At 48.1% G+C, this 22,745-nt stretch overlaps 1 protein-coding gene across 1 annotated transcript in view; it reads right to left on the reverse strand.

Moving 5' to 3' along the window:
• Positions 1-22,745, reverse strand: part of robo1 (roundabout, axon guidance receptor, homolog 1 (Drosophila)) — an 82,093-nt gene that overhangs the window by 55,252 nt on the left and 4,096 nt on the right. The window contains exon 3 of the mRNA XM_085916381.1: positions 8,015-8,104. Coding sequence (XP_085772507.1) covers positions 8,015-8,104 — 90 coding nt within the window. The remainder of the gene's footprint in view (positions 1-8,014; positions 8,105-22,745) is intronic.

Consider the following 22,745-nt stretch of genomic DNA (forward strand, 5'->3'; position numbering starts at 1 on the left):
CGCCAGTGACCTTCGGTGAGCTATTCCGAACGCTCGGGGCGGGCGCGGGCAACTGGCGGTGCCGAGGGCATGTGTTGCTTGAAAAGACCCGGGTGTTCATGCGCTAACACCACCAAAGTTCATAAACTACAGCTGCGGACGCGAGGTATTATTAAATTGCCAAGCCAAGACTCGGCGGAGCCGCTTCTTTCTGCGGCCCAGGCGCGGAGACACCAGCGCCCGGGCTGAGCCGGCCGGGGCTGAGCATGGCCGCTTTCCAGACAAACGGGACTGACTGGAAAATATGAGAGCCCCCCCGTTCTTTTTCAAAGCACGCCATGTGTTGCGGCGTCAAATGTTTGGTGAAATTCAGCATGAAAGAGGCCACGGCTGCCAAGAGCTCTCCAACTTCCACAGAGGAACGTTTGTGCAATGTTTGTCAGCCACTTAAGTTGCACTTCCACTGTCAAAAAAAAAAACGGGGCCCTGCTCACAAAAAGCTGCTTTGACTCAAAACGGCGGCAATTATTTGTCTTTGTCTTTCCCACAAAAGTTGGATGAAGTGGCCCAAATAGCCCATTTGGGGAAATTTGGCTACAGGGGAAAGTTCCTGATGTTCCTGATTGCCTCACCCTCATTGGAGGACTTTTTTTTTTTTTTTTTGGTGCTCCAGCCACATTCGGTCCCCGTGAGTGTGGTCGGTGACATTTCCCCACTTTCCCAGCTTGGCTTCCGATTGAGACGTGCAATCAAATGCAAATGTAAATCCTCCTCGATTGTTATTCAGTCGGAGTTTGGAGCCAAGCCGCACGGTGGGAGGTGAGCGAGCGAGCCATCCCGATGGTGGAATGCTGCGACCGAGCGTGTGTTCAAACCTTCATGGAATTTTATTACACATCACAAAAAAAGATGATAGTGTGATGAACACAAGTCACATTAAAGCGCTTGGTTTTTTATTTATTTTTTGGTACGTCAGAGCCTATTTGGAGGAGAACAAAGCACATTGAGCACATTGAGCACATTGGACTGTCTGCTAATGATATGCTAATCACCAACGCTCCGGGTGACTTTGTTTATACCGCCGATTAACGGCAACGACCCGATCCACTCGCTAATAGTTTTGGGATTAGCCGCAGTCCGTTTGTTTGAAGCTCCCACGTCGCCGTGGCAACATCAAAACGCTTCTATCGTGATCAATCTCAAGGTCACCGTATCGTTAATTGTATTTTGTCGCGCTTACTTTTTTTAGTGATGACAGACGGTGGCAGTCGGATTTTGCTGACAAAGCTGCAGCTGATAATAGCTTTTGGATGAGAAAAGTTCAACAAGCGTTTGATGGTTTGAAATGTCAGCAAAAATGGAATATTAACTATGACAATAAAGGGCTGAGATGGGGGCGGGGCGAGCGGGCAAAGACATTCATCAACTAATTAGCAGTCTCTTAACTGCTAATTGAATCTCAGCTTCTCCCCGCTGTCAGTAAGGGGGCAGTCAACTTCCATCCCGTGGGGGAAAATGATGATATTTATTTGAACGTAGCGACTTGGAGCTGTCAAAGGGGCTCAAGTGTGTTGACCTGTGCGACCGGAAGCACAGCTAAGTTTCACACACTGCTGCTTTGTTGGATTGACTCAGTGTTTGCAAAAATGAACATCATCTCTGCCCAGATGTCTACTTCTGCAAAGAAAAGCAGCCATCAGCACATTTGGCGCCACAAGAAAGGGAACACGAGTGCTGCCCCTTCCTATTCTGTCCACCCCCCACCGACTTTGAGCCTCTGGCTTTGTCCCCCCCCCCCCCCCCCCCTTCCCCCTACATAGGAACCCTTCCCCTCCTCCAAGCCTCACAATGGTTGGCGTCCCCGCAGGCTCCTGCGTGTGTTCACCTGCTTTATTTGAGAAAGCGGGAAAAAAGACAAGGCTTAAAAAAAACAGGCCCAAAACAAAACCCAGAAAGGGTGCTGTCGTTCTACGATTTGGGCTGGAAAGCCCAAACTTGGCTTGAAAGTAACTCAACTCAACTAAGTCCACTTTCTTGAAAAATCCATTTTGAAAACCTAACGCTGATTTCAAAATCAAATCAAGTCTTAAAAAGCCCATTTGAAAGCTAATCTTGAAATGAAACGCTCGCCGTAGCTAAAATCAATCCCTGGATCTGGAAATTTGAATTGAAAACCTTGATTCAATATTCTAATCCTGGACTGAAACCAGTTTCAGACCCTAACCCCGGTTCAATGTTAATTTGAAAAGGGTCGAATTTGAAATGACGGTGCCCCTTCTTCAGTCTTCCCATTTGGAGCAACAGATGACCATCTCGGGACACGAGATGGATTAGCTAATTAATCCAATTAAATTCATCCTCGGCTTCATTAAAGAGAGCGTACTCTGCGGGGGTGTCGCGTTAGCAAATCATTAAGGCGCTCGCTCAATTATCTGCGCTCTAATGCTCATCTTGTAAGTGGATACGGATTTCGTCACACTGCTCGGATTGGATCGGGACTAGGAGCCATGTGTGCCAGATCTAAACTATACTTTGAAAGCCTCATCTGAAATCCTAAGACCAAAGACCAACCTTGGCTCCAAAACCTGCTTTGAAATTCTACCCAAGGACCGGAACACAATTTGAAACCCCAACTTTGGGCCGAGGCGAGGCAGAACCGTTTTGTCGGCGCTTTGGAATTCGAGCGAGTGTCAAGTGGGGACGTTGATGAGTCTGATTTGTGCCGGGTTCTCATTAATTGGCGGCGGAGGCCAGCTGCGTGGAGCCGCTCGGCAATTTATCAGCACTTAGGAGACAATTTGTCAAGTCGGCGCCGACCTCGCCGTTTTGCGCCGACATTCTCGCCGCTCGATAACAAGCCGAATCATTCGCCGTTGCCGCCCCGGCCCGTTTCACACCAGGCCCTTGCTCAACACGCTCGATTCAAATCATCAGGAGCTTCTACAGACTCATCAGGAGCCTGATCATCGACATTTCTGAGGACTCGCAGATGCACTTCGTCACGGCCGAGCATCGACCCGCCTTCCTCCGGCCGCATGGTAAAATCCAAAAACGAGGTCATATGGCAAGCCTGCAGCTTTTGACGAAGCCTCTGGACAAGATAGGACAAAAAAAAAAAAAATCAAAAAGCCCTACTCAGGACACACTTGCACTAATGTCTTTTAATAGGATGGCGGGCCGGAACTCGGGAGGCAAGTGACCTGGAAAAGCTTGGATATCATGCTCCGAAAGATCCAGAAAGACATTCATGTGACGGCCCGAGAGAAAGAGGATAATAAGACCCCCCCCCCCCTCCCTCTCCTCCATCCATCCATCCCCCAGTTGTTTTACAGCCTGCACTTTTCCTTTTATAAACAGGTCAGAGAGGAAATACAACGTCTGGATTAAGAACCGTGTTACCCGATCGGGCGAAAAAGGAAATAAAAACAGAGCTCAGCAAATAAAAATAAAAAAATAAAAATGCATGGAGGGAGGGGCGGGGGCTCGTCCACACGGGACTTCGTCGCTTTACGTTTTGTGGCCAACAAATGCGTTTCCGTGTCCTGCGCGCAATTCTTACCAAGTACTTCAACTCCGCTGACGTAATAAAAAAAAAAACATTCAAGTGACTGAATGCGGACGACTTCAATTTCTGTGAGCTTGGGATGCGTCAAAAAGCACATTTTGCACCAGTCAGCGCACTCATGTGCTTTATTTCCAATTTTGCTCTGAAACAGTCAATGCCAAAATTGACACAATTACTCAAATGTCAAATATCCATGTCGCCCAAATGCAGATTGTCCGTTTCGGGGAATGGACCTTACACACAATTTCAAATGCCAGTACCAAAAAGTCCAGCTACGTACCACAAAGAAAAGGAAATTGAAAGAATCTGCAATAAAACCCCGTCATGCCTGTTTCTTCTCGTGTTTGACGAGCGCCGGTGTAAGAATGAAAATTCGACAGACAGCAAGCGTTTGGGACTTTGCTCCCCTCACCTGAGCACACATGGACAAATCCGACAAGCAAGAGAAATCCCGTCCAAGTTGGAGACATCATTCAGCGCCTCTCTCGCCTTGCAGAAGTAATCCAAATGAATTCCAAACTCTGGACGTCAATACATGTCGTCGTCCCGAAAAACGCCTTGAATGAAAGCAAAAAAGTCTCCGGCGTGAAGAAGCATCCCGGTGTCGCTGCTGCGCGCGCGTCAAAACTTCATTCCTCCCCAAAAAATAAAAAAGTGCCGAGAAGAAGGCGACAAATCACATCATTCCAGTCCGACGTTGTGTCACCGGACTTGGGGGAAACTTTCCGAGGCACGCCACGCCGTCCCGTCCTGTCCCGACCGGCAACACTAAAAGAGCGGAAGAAAATCCAACGCAGTCACCGCAACTTTTCCATCCCCCTGTTTTTTTTCTTTTTTCTTTTACATCCCTAGGCTTATAAAGAGAGCAGCAGCAGCAGCAGCAGAAGAAGAAGCGACGCAGTAAGCCGCGATCACTGCTTTACTATTCTGGGGGGAAGCAATGGCTCCCTCCATTAACACACGCCGCGCGCACCCGCACACACTCTTCTCCTCCTCCTCCTCCTCTCCTCCTCCTCCTTCTCCTTCTCCTCCCCCCATCTCTCTCCAGGAGATGTTTCCCAGTGTGGAAATGTAACTAGTTGCCGACTAGATAGTAGTCGTCTTATCTTTTTTTTTTTTTTTTTTTTTAAATCATGTTGATTTGTTTGTGCCCAAAATAGTGGTGCCGCTGGGACGAAACGATAAGCTGCTGTTATTGAAACGGTACACTTATTATGTAATGGCCCAAACACGTAATCTTTGGTCTCTAGGGGCATTAATATCCCCCGTAATATTTCAGTAGCGCAAAAAGCACTTTTTTTGGGAGGGGGGGGGGGGGGGGGTAATTCCTATATGGATGAAGGTCCTTCCAACAGGATCAAACGGAATAAATCAAACAAATAACACCCACAAATATATACGGTATCCAATCAAAAGTTCGGAAACACCGTCTAATAAGTTTCTAAATTGTAGATTTAAGTCTGACATGACGAAGATATTGATGGGAATCATTTGGTAAAGAAAATAAATTCCAATCAAAACAAAACGTTTTTGTCAAGTCTGTTTTATGATGTGGCTGATGCTTCAATGACCTGCAATGACTTTTGAGAGAGATGAGAAATATGAAGTAACTTTTTTTTGTATTTTTTCTTAACTAGCCTCCAGTCTGTTATTTCTGATGAAGCAAAAATCTTAAACACAAGCCACCTCCACCAGCTCATAAATAATTCACAGTGATGCTTTAAAAGATGATATAGGCGTGAAATGAGTGGCATGAAACAGAATAACTAAAAGCCTCTCGCTCTTTTCTCTCTCCCTCTGTCTACCAAAAAAAGCAATGAGCTGCTCTCAAGTTTCAAACTGCACATTTGTTACCGCGCACCTCCCTCTAGCGGTGCTTTTCTGAACTTTATCTCACAGCCATCCAAGTGTGTCCCTTAGCAAAAAAGAAAAAAAACTCCACTGCTAAAGTCAAAGCATGCTTTCACCAAAAACTCAGTTTCAGACTTAAAAGCAGAGAAAATTAGGGTTAGGGTTAATGCGTCAAGCATAATAGTTTTTCTGTAGTTAAACAAATTTGTTATTTGTGTGCAATGGCACATTCAAAAGTTCATTTGCAATAATAACAATAATCTGTGTTATTATTATTATTTCTTTTTATTAAGAAGAGATTCTGCCATGCAAGTGGACAGGTTCCACTTACTGCGAGGACACGCCGGCGCTTTCCCACGGGAACGGCGGGAGGAATCGCGGTCGAGTCCAAAGTGAGCGGGTAGCCGTTTGCACTTGCGCAAAGCGGCCCAGCGACCGAGACCCCCGCCGGGGTGGTTTTCTCTGGGGCGCCCCGGTACGACCAGCGCGGCTAACAGCAACACGAGAATCCGCATGGCTCTCGTCCACTCTGGCTCTGCAAATATCCAGCAGATACCGTGTTCCGGAATCTTCCCGCTGACTGTCCTTCTCGCCACCACACCGGCAAATACAGCCGACTGTGTTTTCCCTTAAAGTGGTGAAGGCATCCCTCAATGAAAAGTGCGCACCCCCCCCCCCCTCGATCTGGCCTTCCCTCAATGAGGCCTTTTCAAGTGCCGTGATACTTTTTCTTATGGGAGGGGGGCGTTCCATCTTTTCTCGGGATGTTTCTATGCACGCGGCACGACGGGGGATCCTGTTCGCTTCCATGCCGAGCTGCCATTCACACGCGTCGGACCCGGCACAAAAACCCGCCCGGGCCCCCTTCGGCAAAAGGCCGAAGGAAAAAGGAGCCCGCATTCCCTCGGTGACTAAGACGATTTCACGGCTCGCATTGTCTTCTGGCGTAAACTCCAAACCGGATAAGGTCAACGCAACAAAGATGCTGTTGTTAAATGGCAAACAAATGGAAAAATGAAGACATTTGGGTTGCCAGATAAAAAGTTCAAGCAGGGTTTGAACAATTAAAAAAAAAGAAGCACACGCTGTCAAGTGCAAAAGGGCAACATTTGGTGTATGTTTTGACAAAAAGAACAACTCTGCACGTCCTTCCAGATGAAAGAAAAATGCTCCTTTGGAGTATGGTGGAGGTGTTTGCCTTTACAACTTGGTGCAGGAATACTGTTTGATTTATACGCGCGGCCTTGACGCCCTCCCCGGGTCAGTCTGGTACGGAGGCGACGCGAGGAGTGACGGCGAGGCAGACATTAATTAGACGCGGGGAGGAGACGGCAGACGACCTTGGCAAGAGGGAGATTGTATTTCTGCGGGCCGTGGCTAAAAGAGGCAACAAATCATCTCCGATTGCACGTCGAGGGAGCCTCCGAGAAGCACCTGAAGAAAAAACCCGTGGCCTCATCAGACTACCAATGACGGCGGCTGTGACATTTGCATCCAATTACGTGTCAATTGTCAAATTTCCAATCGATCGACGACGCAGTTCCAGACTCGTCCACCGGGTGGCGCAAGTGTTTCCCATTCAAAGCATGCAGCGACACCTTTGCGATGTTCGATGGCACTTTTTGAACTAACTTGAGCTAGCTAACGCACATTAACTGGATCATAAAGGGTTAAAGTCGACTGTCTGCGGTTTCTTATTTCGTAGCGACGGCTGCGGATGCGGAGTTGAAAGCAGTGAAAAGGGACAAACAGAGAAAGAAGACTGTCATCCTGCACAAAGCAGGCCCGAGCGATAAACAGGCTTCCCTTTTTCCCACTGGCCTCACAATGCAACTCTTGAGAGTTTTCACTAAACAAAACAAAAAAGGAATTACCGTGAGCTAGCATGTTAAAGCTACACACACAGCACAAGTTGCTGGAGTTGTGCTAGCTAGCAGGGAGTTCCCAGAAAACGCGACAAGACTTTCTATCCTCACCCCTCCTTGCTTTCTTACGTTCTTTTCTTTTTCTGTCGGCGCAGCTGCCAAAACAAACTGGCGCCGCGATGAGCGTAATAAATATGAGCGATGGGATATCGGCTGGTGCTGACCTCACACCGCGCACCCGGTCGGGGGAGCAGGTGCTGTTCAGATTTATGACCCCCCGTGACCCCCCCACCCCCATTTACAGCCGACTGATGATATTTGCTCTTTCACATGAGCTCTGCGCCCTTCGTGATGGCGGCGACCCGATAAAATCAAGTCTGACTGTGTTGCGAGTCATCTTTTGCAAAGTCGTAAGTATTCCCCGCCACGTCCCACTCCAAAATCTGCGCGGCGTTTGTTGAGGTGAACGGGAAACAATCGGGAAGTGTTGCCAAAGTCAGGCTCATCGCAGCGCCTTGCCCTTCTTTCAAAGACAACCTGCAGCAGAACGGCGAAATGCCGCCTCAGCGTGTTTGCAACAATCTCCCGTGGTCGCCAATCGATCGGAGTCGGCTGACCTCTCGGCAGAATTTTGAAATCTTTTCTCGGGTTGACTGGAGAAAAGCAAAACCCCAATAGCCACGCACGCTTTTGCCGCCGACACAAGCAACAAACGATAGCGACGGGTACGGCGTCAAAACGCGGCATCCGGTACCTGTGTAGCCCAAAGAGTTGTCGTCGCCGCGTCCCGGGGTGGGAGCCGCCGTGGGAGCCTCGCTCAGCCCGTCCTGCGCCGCTCCAGTCTCTGTCAACAATAACACCACAGGGACTGAGAACCCGGACGCCTCTTCCGCTCGGCCCCCCGCCGAGCCCGCCACGCAGGCCCACATCAAGCACAGGCGCCATCCGGGTTGAGAAAAACGCATCGAAAAATGAAGTAGGCTCCCTGAGCGTCCCAGCGGGCCGGTGCCGACGTGTCCTGAAGCGGCTTGACGTCTAAGTGAGTGTTAAAACAGTCCCTTGTATCAATAAGTGGCCCCACACAGGGGGGGAGAGGGTGGGGGGGGGGGGCAGACTGACACTCAACATGATTGACAACACGCACGCACAGACTGGATGCAAATGCAATGATGCGCCATTAATTGCTCATCAGGGCCTTTTGATGGAGACCGTTGTGTCATCTCTTGAGTGTGAAAAGCGGCGTGAGGGCGGGACAAATCCGACACAGCCGTGCTCCATCTCTTTCTGGGTCATTTCAGGGAGCGCCCGGCCCCCACGGCCCACCTCACAGTGAGCGTCAATCTGTCCGAGTATTTGTCAGCGCCTCGTGATAGACAGCAGGCGGCCAGACGGGAAATTTCACTGGAGAGCGGCCAAGTGTGACCACGGAGGGAGGGCGGAGACTCCTTCTGTTGATTCCTTTTGTGCAAGGCTGGCGTTTAGCATGACTAACTGCTGACGGGGGGCATTCGGGGGGGCCTGCATCATCATGTGACACATGTACGGGCGACCTTTTGGAGGCCGCGCTTTCATTCCTACTGTACTACTACTGCTGATGGTTACAATCAAGAACTGCTGGGGAGTGGGGGCATAGACAAAGAAAATATAATAAATAATCATATAAAATAAAGGTACATTTATTATATTTAATAAAAATAGATAATAAATAACGACTATAAATAAATTGTGTGGCACACCGAAGTAACCACAGCAATGACCTCCTGATGCTAAGTATGAAAAAAAGTGATCCAAAGCCTGCGTCAAATCCTTTTTTTGTCTCAGGTTTGAAAAACACACAAAAGAAGCCGGCCGGTCAGGCTGCGCCCGACCACATGTGCACGCGCGCGCACGCACACGAACTGCAAACGCAAAGGAAAACATGCAGACAGGTAAAGACGAGCCTCTGACACCGTTTGTGTTCACAACCCAAAATAGATCAAGAGCATCCCAACTTCTTCATGACTTCATCTCCCTCCCTCCCGCCTCCCTTTTTTTTTTTAGTTGTTTTTCTTCTTCTCAGTCAAGGAGACGGAAGCTGAATGAGCGCCCTTGTCTGCAATAATAAATGTGAGGCATTTGCTAAACATTCCTCTGTTCTCAGTTCTCAAACTCCCTGGAACAACATCACAGTCAAATTGAATTAGATCATGTGAAATAAATATTCAATGGATACAATTTATTTATTCTCGCCAACGTCTATGAAAAATGTAATTGTTTCCCTGCTTTTTCTGTTCTTCCTTGGCCGTCAACAAGGGCACGCCGTTGCGTGTTTATGGCGCTCAATATTTCATTTCCTTTTATGAATATTAGACGGCGTGCCACGCACTTTCTTATAACTTGGCATGGTGACGTCACTGGCATGTGTTTTGCGTTGAACTCCTCGTCATTGCTCAAGAAAACAATTTGGGTTTATGAGCGTACCGCGGATGGGAACCAGTTCGTCAAGGGATCAAAAGAATCGTGGGAGCCAAACAACGACTCGACGATTCATGACAAGATGGAGCGCGGCCACAACAGTGAGGAGTCTTACGAGGTCCCCGCCGTTTGATGGCGCTTAATAGCAAACATCTGAAACGCAGACTTGGTTCCTCTGTAATTATCACCTCATCTGCTCGCCAAGGTGCTCAAAGTGTCCCGAGTGCGCGCAAATTGAACTCATTCTGTCAAACGGGAGCGTCAAAATGTGCTGATGTGCTTTTAATTCCTTGGAACAATGGTGCGTGAAAGAAACCTCAACGTTCTTTTTCTTGCCAGAAGGGGTGAGAGCTTCAACATTTATCTTGGGCTAACCTACATTCTGCCTTTTTTTTCTCTCTCTCTCTCTCCTACTCCCACTTCTTCACTTACATGACAAATGTTGGCAGTTTAGTTCAAAAAGGACTTAAAAGTATTCACTCAAACTAAAACTAAAACCAAACAAAAAACCCAAGAGAGCTCCAAAGACCTTTTGGTAATGTTTTGGAGCTTCTGCCGACTGAAAACTGGGATGACAAAAGCTCAGTCTTCCATAAAATATCCATCGATTGATTGATTGATCACACCCACCGTCTTCTGTAGTCAGCGCAAACGAGCGAAGCAAAACAAAGCAAGCGTCAAAGTAGCCACGACTAAGAATAGCACATGTTTTATTGATCTCTTCCCACCAGCGCTTGGGTGCGCACGCACAAGCGCATTTTACGTGACGTGCGTGGCCCAAATGTGCGAATCCCCAAAGGACCACCGCTGGAGAACGTCCACGTGAACACCTCGACTCAGTCTGCAGAACAACTACCAAGTACACAAGATGGCACTCCAGAACTTAATGGCAGAAATGTGAAACTCATTTCAACACCAAGATTTTTGAGCCAGCAAAAGTTTTTCTAGATATAAACTCGGACAGCAAAGTCACTCTGCGGCCATAAAAGACAAAAAATAAAAAGCATCACATCTCCTTGAGCCGCTCAGCCGGACTCGCCGCCTAAAACCTGTCCTCGTCATTTCCTCTTGGAAGGGCATCAAGACCGGCGCGTCCTTTCCACGTCCGGCGCAAGGGACGGACACGCACGCGCGCGCACGCACGCACACACCACTCCATCACTCAAAGGCGTGCTGCCAAACAATCCCATTAGCTGTCAGCATGGGGACAGCGGCAAGCATCCCTAACCCGCAATCGCGACTTTTTTTTAGCGCCCATACGCAGAAATCCTACAAAAAACATAAATCATACTCTAAAAATAAAAATCAAATGTACTAAAGTTTGGAGCAAGCCGCATCCAAAGCAGCAGCTCCCTCAAAGCGGGAGGGAGGGGACAAATGAGAGCTTACTCACGGTTCCTGTCCCCTTTCCACCTCCAGCTGCCTTTGGACTTGCCCGGGGCGTTCCCCGGGGAACACCCGCCGAATAACAGCAGCAGCAGAAGAAGCGGCCCCCGCCACTTCGCCATGCCTGCAAAAAGGCTTCCGTCTCACCACCGGACTTGACCGGAAGCCGCCGTCGTCGCGTCTTTCCAGCCACTGGGCAAGTCCTCCTTGATGACTGAATCCATCCCTCCCAAAAGTCTCACTCTCCCAAGTTGAGCCAAGCACGTCTCGCCTAGCCTGTCGCTCGTCTCCGGCCGTCAGAAATAAATCAGTGAGCAGCCTTGAGCATCTCACCGCTGCGTGGAGTTATCTCCCAGCCAGCGGCACACCCACCATGCTCATACACGGATGGATTTTCATCATGCGCGCGCGCGCACACACTCGGAGGAGAAGAGGAGTATGACTGGCTGTTAATGTGCAAGCAGGCAGGCGGGCAGGGCAGGGCAGGGCAGTAAATCCCGCTAATGGCTCTGAAAGAACATCACACATTACACAGCAGCGTCGGAAGCGGCAACGCTTCGGAGTGCCTCGTAAACACAGGAGGAGGACCAAAAGCTGCTGGAGACATTTCAGAAAGGGCCAAGAGATCATATTTTGCTGCTGTGTTTCAATTTAGGAGCAAGTGAACGACAGCAGCTTCCTCTTTGACGGCTACCTGGAACTAGATCTTCAATTGTGGCACATGAACATCACTCGTAGCAACTTGGCTCAGATGAGGTTGCAATAGGACAAAAGGCGAAAGGAAAGGAGCAAAGTGTTTCTCCATAGCAAAAATGGCAGGGTGGGGAAACTTTTTGGGGGTCTAAGATGCAAAGTCAAGCAGGCTTCGGGGTGGGGGGGAGGGGTTGTATTTCCCAAAACCTCTTGCGGTTCAACTTAGGGACTATGATGGAAAGTCCAAATTCTGGTGATTCACATGTGGTTCAAATTCGTTAGCAATTGAACAAAATGTTCAGGACAACTTCTTCTTTGAAATGGAGAAGATGATCCCATTATGCACCGTGGGAAAAATCTTGACATTCTCACACATTAGCGTGCGTCACCTACGACAACGTGGCTCAAGTTGGCTCGCCTTCGGACAAAAGCTGCAGAACCCAAACCCAGCTGATATTTGGAAAGGAGCCAAAAAGATCTGGACTATTTTTGGTCAAGACAAGCTCAGCAAGTCTGCGTTTACGGTTACATTGCTGCTTTCCTGCGGCTGGCTGTTGGCTGCAGCAGGTCACTTTATCAAGTGAAGGTCGCACCTCCCCTCTCATCCTCTCATCCTCTCATCCTCTCATCCTCTCGCTCTCTCTCTGCTCCCTTCTTCCCTGCCAAAGTGTAGAATGTCATTAGCAAACGCAGAGTGCAGCCTGGACAAGAGAATAATGGCTCCACCTTCGTTCACTTTTTTCTTAATGGCTACAAATGATCTTACTTGGTCGTTAAGCAATAACATTTTTTTTTTGTTATTTCTATTTGGAAATTCTGCACATCCTGTTTGACACACACAAAGCGGGCTGTCGAGTTTACAGCGGGGATTCGTGGTGTCATGCACGTTCTGTCCACCAGAGGTCACTGTTGTATGCAGTTACAGCGGGGGTTGGTGATGTAATGCGCGGTCTGTCCACTAGAGATCACTGTTGTATGGAGTTACAGCGGGGGTGGCTGGTGTAATACATGGTCTGTCCACTAGAGGTCAGTGTTGTGCGCAGTCAGAATCTTTTAGCGGAAAGCGCAACCGTCGCTGCTTCATGAGCAGAGCTTGAGGGACATTAACTTAAAATGTTTGCAGACAAATACTGATGTAATACTCTATACACAGACAAAAAGAATCCGTTCAATCCATTTGCACTCTTATTGATTATCTCTGCTTTTGTTCAATTGACAATTCATTCATGTTCATGCAGTGATGTGCACGGCCAGAAGATGGCAGTGACGCTCCACATTGTTGGAGTGGTGGTGATGGGAGGGGGGTGGATCTTGCCCCCCCCCCCCCCCCGCGTTCCCCCCTTTCCTGCAGTTATGGCAGACAATAGGCCCCCGCAGCCTCATCTTTCTCTTGTTGTTTCAACAGGACTAATTACAGTGTCCTTCATCATCTTCACCACTAAAGAAATGCTCAGACTACAAGGCATACCTCACTAATCCCCCTCAATGACGACGTTTTACTTTTCCCTTAATCCTGTTAATCCCGCTAATACTACATTCCTCCTAATAAAACTTCAGACCTTTTCATCATGTTAGCAAAAAGTAGGCAGCAGGATACTCGCTAACCGGAAATGAAAATAATCTCGTGTTTGAGGTCGGATCCCAAAAAAATTGGAGTTTTTTTTTCTTTATAAAAATAAATAAATAAAATTATGAATTGTAAATAATTGGGGACGGAAAATGGCAAGACAAGGTGGCGGAGTGGCAGACACTTTAAAAAGTGTCCAAATAAAGTTTGCAAGACGAATGGCGAGCCTGCTGGCTGATATCAGCAGTATGTGGAGAAAAAAAAAATACGCCATCGGCGGTTGTCCACGCGCATCTCAGGACAGAGCAAGAGCTGCTGCGTGCAGGTTGCGAGAATACAAAAAAAAAAAAACAGCGCAGTATGTATATGAAGATGATGAAGAAGATGATGAAGACAGCATCGGCCTCGCTGTGATTAATGGAGCCATTTTCTTAGCGCGGCTTGGCGAGCGGGCCCCCACTTGGCCCCCATTACGCCTCCGCCGTGCCATTCGTCAGGCCAGATACGAGCGCTCTTGTATTTACGTGTCTTTTTTTTTTTTTTTGCCTGATTTATGAGCCGCTGCGTCCGCCACGCACTACGTGTCCTTCGTGTTTGACTGAACATTTTAAAATTATGTTGATGTATATAATCGAATTTTTGTCTTAACAACCGTGTAACCAATTGTGTTTGTTGTTTGCGCAAGCAATTGTCTATTTACAATTGTAAAAGAATAATAAATGGACAAAACGTTCTGGTACAAATTCTTTGCTTTTGTGCCTAAACGTATATTGTTATGAACAATTTCCATGAAGTCCTACGGGGGTGAAAAAAAAAAACACACAGACAATTCCCTCCGTTTAGAAGCGTATGCAAATGTGCTGTTAAATTTCATTTTTCAAATCCCTTTAATCAGGAGCGGGGGAATAAAGCCAGCTGGTAGGAACCCGTGTTAGGATGTAATTAAGCATCTGATTGAATTTTCAGAGCTGAGCAAAAGTGCGCCTGCCAAGACGTGGCGGCAGGAGGGGGGTGGCGAGAGATGGCCAGGGGCTGCAAAGGCGGCGGGGGCCCGTGTACCAGAGTCGGTGTTTCGGGTTATTACGGGAGGGCGTGCGCCACGACGGGAGGCCCGAACCTCGAGGCGCGTTTGGAATGGTCTCGCATGCGTGCACAGCAATCAGAGGAGCATTTTTCTACACGTCTGAGGAAGCTCCCGCGTCAATCATCTCCCGGCTGGCGTGAAAACATATGCTGCCGAGAAAAAAAAACTGGCAGCCATGCCGTGCCGGAAGCAAACATGTTGACAAAATAACAATGGAGAAGACGTTTTTTAATTACTCTGTGCGCTTTCGGTTGTCGCTTTGCATTCGGGCGGGGGGGGGGGAAGTCAACAGAGGGCACTGCAATCAATTACCAAAAAAGAAAAATATTTTGGATGTTCTAGCTAGTCCTATTTCATGCAATTGTATTTGTTGCATTTGCAATTTGGGAGTTAAGCTTAGCAAAACATATATGTTGATTGAAGTGAATATAAGCCTGGTGGCGTTGCTACGTTTCTAAAAATCCCCCACTGTCGCTTGTTTGCAATTTCTGGCCAAGAGCTGCATGTACAAACACGCTGCAAACCCGCTGACATCTTTTTGCTCGAAAAACCAAAAAAGACGCAAAAAGGAGAGACAACAACAAAGGCTCAAGAGTGCAGCGCCTGTCGTCTGTAGTTAAGGCAGAGCGGGACGCAGAAAGGATGCATTACTGGGACACTTTCATCGCCTTCATTGTCCACCAGCTGATGGGAGTGCGTGATGGGAGTGTGGTGGAGTGGGCTGGGCTGGGCTGGGGGGGCCAGGCAGACAAAGACAGGCGACGCAATCGCAAAGGTCGAGATGCGCTTTCCGCCATCCTATCCTGCTCGCCCTTCACCTTTGACCCCCATCTGCTCCCACCAACTGGCAGGGGAAAATTGTGCGCAAACAATTCAAAGCCTTCCAAAGAGCATTGCAGAAAGACAAGGCAAGAAATGTTCCTGTTAGTGTTAATAGTTGGGAGTTGGGTTCATTCTCAACACTACAATGTATTTAATGAGAGGGTGTGCGCATTTTTGCAACAGCATGACTTTATTTTCCCATGAGAAAATAATCGGTAGATTTGAAGAGGTTACGATTGGAATGATTGAAAGCCCCCACCTGATTCATTTCACACCAAAGGCTGCGGACCAGTGCATATTTCTGCACGGGCCAAATTTGGTCCCCGCGCCGTACTTTGGATTGCATCATTACTAGCGGAGCGTTTGTTTCCGTGGCGCCTTTCAAATGAAATGAAGCGCAACATAAGTATCAGCCCCCTCCCTTTCTTCCTCCCTGTCAAGCACGTGTTTTATTGCCAAAGCCTTTTTACGCGTCCATTTCGGGATCGGCGCTTTAATGGCGCCAAACACAATGGAAGAGAATCGATAGCGCTTTGGCCTTTGATCATACATCACTTTCCGCCGTCCTTCCTTTGTCTGCCGTTTTCTGCTGCTCAAAGCTGCTTGTTGCCGAACGCCCGACGATATTGTTTTACACGCCTCATCGTTTGTCGCAAACGTCGCGTCCTCATGTCGTGACGAGCGGTAAACGCCTTTGAGCAAAGAGCAAATATTTGATGCGCTTCTCGTCGGGAGGGTTTCCCATAAATGGGTAGGGCTTTGAATTCAGGTTTCAAGTGCGGTTAAGGTCTGAAACACTGCGGTAGGGTTTGCGGGCCGTCAGTGTGTGACGCCAGTAGCCTGCTAACTAAGCAGCAGACAAACAAACACTTGACACTTTGGCTTAAAGGTCGACGTCATTGACTCGTGTCTTGTTTGTAGAGCGGATGGCTCGACCTTCTCGTTTGTCGGCGCACGCTCAGGTGTAATACGGCTACAAATCCCGTCTCATTACGTTGTGCGTCTGCGGGAAATAGACAAGCGCTTGCGATACGATATGAACATTGGCTCGCGCTGGCACCGCCGGAACACTGGAAACCAAACACTAGCATTGAATGCTAACTATAACATTAGTATTAGCGCGGTCAGTCAAATAACTTCACTTTGACAAGTAACATGTTGGCCTCATTCATTGGCTCAAAATAAGCCACGTCCTTTGATATGGAAATTGGCTGCGTAAAAGATGCCAGCTTGTTGGAGGATCAAATTTGCTTTCCTTTGTGCGCCTGGCTGTGGAGGATCAACAGATGGACTGTAAGCTAACGCGCTAGCAGTGGCCATTGTGCTGGCGAGCGAGCCAGCGAGAGGGACAGGCGAGATCCAAGTCTCCTATTTTGTGATGAGAACGTTCAACCTGGGTGTTGTTCCTGTCCGACATAATAACGAAGCAGCTCAACGCATACATTGACTCCGTCCGTATATTTAGCTACCTCTCGGCTTCGGGTCACTTTTTTTTTTTTACCCCCTCACCGTCAGGGACTAGCGAGGGCTTTCGTCGGATTCTCGGCGCTCTAATGGGGCACCCAGGGAGACGAGGTTTCAGCCCGGGCTATCTTCCGTCCTTTGGCGAGCTTAATTGGGTATAAAGAGACTTCTCCCACTCCCCCTCCCTTTCACCTCGGGGTAACGCATGCGGCATGTTTAAATAAAAGCCTCCGACGTGCCGAGCGGGAAGGATAAAGCCCGAGCTCTCGTGTTTACAGATGGAGATGACGGCCATTCCAATGTTCATGCTCAAGAATTTGCTTTCTCAGAGGCAAAGTTCAAATGTCTTCAGAACCTGAAGCCAATTTCACATAGCAACATGAGGTTCGGTCTTGAGGAGAACTCATAAGTCGGACATTTTGGTCTGAACCTTCCATTTACAGTCGTGTAGCTCCGAAAGGACCGTGTCAACAAAAAGGTCGGCTAAATCACAGGTCAATCACATCCAAAGGTCTCACAGAAGCGCTAATGTGCGCTAATACCCGAAAAGTCTTTGGCGTGACGGATCGCCGCCGAGTTGCCGTGCGTGACTGACTGACTGACAGCTTTAATGTTGCACGGTAGGTGGCGAGCCGTGTAAACAATCCGGAGCAGTCAAACCCGACGGAGGAACATGTGCATGCATGAAGCTACCGGGATCGAGTAGAAAGAAAAAAAAGAAAGACACCATCCCCAGGTGGCTTTCACAGCAGGCAAGTGACGGCAAATCAATAGCAAGCGGCCTGATTCTCACCCAGCAGAAACATCTGCGCACGTCATCGGACCTGATGAATTCCACAAACGGCGATTGTGGGTGAAAATGCACGTTTGCAATCGTGGGTGAGGACAGACAGACAGACAGACAGACAGACGGCAAATCTCGTCAGGTGTGGGACTCCCACGGTGGGAGTCAGCCACTCGCTATCGCTGCGTCAGCGAGCTATCGATCGGTGAGCTTCTTTAGGGAATAGCGCTCGCCGGTTGCGCTAAAGCCATCGAATAAAGAAATCAAAGAGAGGAATCAGAGCTGACGGGCCAGACGGCCACGACGTGCAAGTCACCTTGACACCTGCCCGGCCCAGCCAGCGCTATCTGCCGTCATTTAGAAGCCGTTAAGGACACCATTAAAAAGCCGGAGACGTCTTCTCCTCCATCCATGTACATTGCCGCCATAAAATGAAAAGACGGGCGTTAAATCCGTCATTAAAGGGCTGCTTAAGGGCTGTAATTGGCCAGCGGTTAAAAAGGGCAGCGCCCCTTGCCACGCTAAAACCACCAAGGGAAAAAATAATAATTGTCCATAAGAACAGATTCAGAGAAGATGATAAGAATCATCAAATGTGAATTTTTGTCAAGAATATAAATAATACTTTCACAAAAGTATGGATTTGTGTTCCTCGAAAATGTTCTTTTGACTTGAATGCATGTTGTGGGTTTTCTTGAAAACAGAACATTTTTGCACTGACAGACACTCTTGACATAAGCAGATCATCTTGCAGAGCAATAAAAAAGAGCAATACTATATGAATTATGCATTCAGCATACAGGTGGATTTATGATTATGAGTAGGTTGCGTGCCTGATCATAAATAAGCCATCTTGAAAATCCATCCGTCTGCTAGGAGGGCCCTTCAGGAAAGGTATCGAGTGTGCCGCCCTCTAGTGGAGCAGAGTGAAACTACACTCAAAATAAATGGGAGTCAAATTAAAATAGGTTTGTATGAACTGTACCAAAAAAAATAAATCCACAAAGAAATGGGACTGCAAATATGGGCTGGGGGGGGGGGGGGGGGGCAATTCAAGATCCCACTTGGACAGCTGATTGTCTTTCCTTATCTTTTTGTGCACGGAGTGGAACGCAGCCACATTGAGGTCGCAGGTATTCAGGCGACGACGTGACAAACGTATCGATCGCATGATCAATAAGTAATCACCATCGACAAAAGATAGAGCGCTACATCGCTCGATCTTGCTCGCCAGCAAATTGCATGATTGAATCAAGTTGGATGGGGGGGGGGGGGGAAGGAGGGTAGGGGCGGGCTGCCGATTGAGTATCTTGGAAAGTGAAGGACGACAAAGTGAGTCCTGACACCTTGCACTAAAAAAAAAAAAAAAAGATATTGACATCTTTTCTTTAGAATTTCACCTCATTCTATTTCTATTCCGGCTAATGTCTCGGCTAAAGTGACAGGATAACTGATTCCAAACAAATACACGCAACCAGGTTGGTGTGAAAGTGACGCTGAGCGGCCATCAAGTGTACTCGGCCGTGGGAATCCATGTTATTGTCACGCCGATAAAACGGGCGTGAAGGAGGCGCTAATGAGGACGTAACGGCGTGCCGGGCCTGACGCCACAGCTTTTGGTCTAGGTACGAAGCGTGCTGGGCTACGGGCTTCACTAATTCAGCAGAGTCTGCAGAACTCAGAGCTCGACCGGTTTTATATTTAGTTAGCATTTCCTTCATGCTTTGAAAATTCAAATCAATTTAAATGTAGGAGCGCCCGGCGACCTCTCGGCGACCTCCCGACACCCTTGAGCCAGCGTGACGGGCGAGCGTGACGGGCACTCGGCTCCCTCGTCAGCACTTTGCCATCATTATACGGCGGCGGTGGCGGGCGGGCGGGCGGGCAGGTGGGTGGGTGGGCAGGCGGCCGTAAAAGCCAATGTCAGCCGGCGCCTTTATGTCACCGACATCAATTTGCCGCCTGTCTTTTGTGTACCTCGATTTAGCGCGCCATCATTAGCGCTTCAAAGTCATTTGAATACATTTGGCTGAGTGGGTACGGTATTTCGTCATGATGCTTTTGGCTTCACGCTAAGTACGTTAGCGTCTCTTTGGTTTCCTTAATTTATTGCCTAATTATACTTCTACTAAGTGCCTCGTTTTTTTTTTTTTTTTGGTAGAGATCTCCCGATAAAAGTGCAACCGTCAATGCTAACTGTTAGCATGTCAATGGAGTTTTGCATTGTTTATTAGCAATCGTTGCATTCACGGACGCACAACCCACTCCAAGTCATAGAGGTTCCATTTCCTGTTGTGTGGTTATCAGCCCACTTTTCAATCCCTTCATTTCCCATCCTCCACCATATGACTTTTGTAGCATTCCACTCGGGAGGCGTTCGGCCTATTTTCATTTCCCATCATTCCTCGCCGGTCGTTCAATTGAAGCAGGAAAAGGAACATTCCTCAGCGGTGGCGGTAATCTCCCCATGTCCAGTCCAACACATTGCTTATCCAAAGCGTGACAGGTGCGGCGCTTGACGAGATTAGCACGGCGGCAACATTAAGACCAGATAAGAGAAACTCATAAAATAGTCGCATTTCATTTCCCAAAAAAAACCCACAATATATTCCCGCCTCCTATCAGACACTCCCGTTGAGTTACGACGCCGTTATCGTTGCAGGCGAATTGAAAAGGAAGCCGGCCGGGCTATGGGCCGGCGCGGGGAGAGAATAATCTTTAAGTTTGCGCAAGATGCTCCATAATTTAACACGTGGCGTCCCGCCATACTCCTGACCTCCCTCCCGCCTTTGGAAGCGCGGCTTGCATCAATATTTCACAGCACAAACACAACGCCTCAGGAAAAGTTCGCACAAACACCGGCAAGCCTTCACAACCCGACCACTCCACAAAGACTGACGTCATCATTAGAACCTGAGCTTCAGACGTTGATATTTTCACACGGTTTCCGAGTTGGAAAGTTCTCACAAACAGGAGGCAGGAAAAATTGGTGATGCAATACGAGGAATAAAAAAGAAAAACATGAATTATCTCAAGTTGGGGCACCAACCAAAACAATGTTTGTCTGGAGACATTTTGCTCCCTCGCTTAGCAATGCGCGTCACATCTGATCGGGGGGAGGACGAAAAATAAACATATCAAGCAAATCAACAAAAGTGAGCAGGAAGCAAAAGAGCTCCCGGCGGGCTCCAAAGACAATTTGATGCGAAAGGAGATGCGGGCGGCCCCCGCGGACGTGAAGGCTTCAGTTTAACGAGACAATCGAGGCCGAGGCAAATGCGCGGCTGGCTCGCCCGCCTTTTGCGCCTCCAGAGGAAATTTGCATGAAATCAAACCGGCTTTGTCCTGCACGCCTGGAACGGACGGACGCCTTTTGCATCGCTCTGCTTTCAGACAGGACTAATATTTCCTGTCCAAAGGCTAAAAGTGTGAAGGGCTCTAAATCTTTTTCACTCATTTGTAAATATATTTATAGCTTTGGACTTCATAAGCGAGGCTCTTTTGGCTAATCTGTGTCAAGAAAAAAAAAAAGTGAAGTATACGTATTTGCTTGCTGTCAAAGGCCATTTGGAGGCAAATGCAGCCCAAAAAAGTTTTCGAGCTTGAATTTGACGTCGAAGTGGATTTAATTGTTCAAGCCTTCATTCCCAACTTTCAATGGGTGGCTCTCAATTGTGAACTCATTCAATGCCATTGACGGTTATAGACGTCCAAGATATGATCTGGTTTTAAACGCAGCCTATTCAAGCGTTTTGGCTTGTCCATCAGTCTGGGATTGTCAATTATTGAATACCACAAAATTCCTTTGAGGAAAATTGGCCCTGTTTCAAGATGGCCGCCGTTTACACGACCGCAAGCACCTTTGAGGCATTTTGAGCATTTCAATGGCCGAGTCTTTGTCACAAAGCGTCACGAAAGAGGCCTCATGGAAAAAAACTCAACTTGGTGTGTGCACTCAAAGTGCCGCAACACAAATGCCGTCTTTAATGGGGAGAGAGGTGTGAAGAGAAATTCATTTGAGGGATGACACTGCTGCTGCAGTCCCTCCGCACAAAGCCCTCGAGAGGGATGCTCACGTGTGTGTGTGTGTGTGTGTGTGTGTGTGTGTGTGTGTGTGTGTGTGTGTGTGTGTGTGTGTGTGTGTGTGTGTGTGTGTGTGTGTGTGCAATTGACTGACTGAATGAGAATCAGGGTTAAGAGATACAGAGGTGCCCGTGTCGCGTCTCTATGGAAATCAATAAACTGCGCCGCCCGTGCATAGCGCAGCATTTCAATTTAAATGTCATCCGTTGCATTTAACAGCAATAATGTCAAATTTAATGCCATTGTTTTATTCATGCAAGGGCCCACAACTGAAAGGACAGGGCGGGCTTTTAAAAAAAAAAAAGATTATAGCCGATTTTTGTCCGTTGGTTTCTCAAAGCAATGCTAGTTTTCGAGGCGGCGGTTTTTCTTTGATATTTTTGTCAAGAACCTGCCCACCACTTTCGACAAAGCAGAACAGGAGGAGAACATGAAGCTTGGTTTTTAGCCATCCAGTTTCAAGCCTTGAAGCGAAATATGAAAAAAACAAAAGCACCAGCGGAGACACACTGAAGCGTGTCTGAGGAAAAAGCTGCAGAATGACGGGGAAAAAAAAAAAAAAAAAAAAAAAAAAAAGATAAAAAAGGCCAGGGGCTCCCGGAGTGCATTCGGCATCATTAAATGGTGGCCTGGGGGCGGATGGAGTGTGATGAGGAAGTGTGGCCCCTCCGTGTAATTAAATGGCGACGGGCTGGAAGACGATAAGAGCCCCCGCCGCCACCTCACCCCCACCCTCGGGAAATTGTTGGAAGCTATAAACAATACGCTTATTGGTGGCCACATTTTCTGCCAAAACAAGGTCGGCTGACAGATTGCTTGTTTTCTCATGGAAAACCAAAAAAAAAAGGGGGGGAAGCTGTGCTACCATGACACCTGGGCTCTCCTCTCCGGTGGGACGTGCCCATCCAGGAGAGGTTCTGATCGGGCGCTGAGGTCACCTCGCCTGTGGGCTTTTCTCTGAGCGTTCTTGCAGCATTGGCTGCGGCCGTATTTCAATTGGACGTTTTCATCTGTTAAGAGCTTTCGTGTGGTTTTTGCCAAACGGACTACTGGAGAGCTTGGTGCGGCTGCACGGACAGATGGCAAAAGGCCGATTTTCTTGCTGCATTTTTCTGTCTTTCCTTTCAAATCGGATCCACGACCTTCAG

Source organism: Syngnathus leptorhynchus, chromosome 7 (genome assembly GCF_054491065.1).
Source record: "Syngnathus leptorhynchus isolate UIUO chromosome 7, UIUO_Slep, whole genome shotgun sequence".
NCBI classification, from domain to species: Eukaryota; Metazoa; Chordata; class Actinopteri; order Syngnathiformes; family Syngnathidae; genus Syngnathus; species Syngnathus leptorhynchus.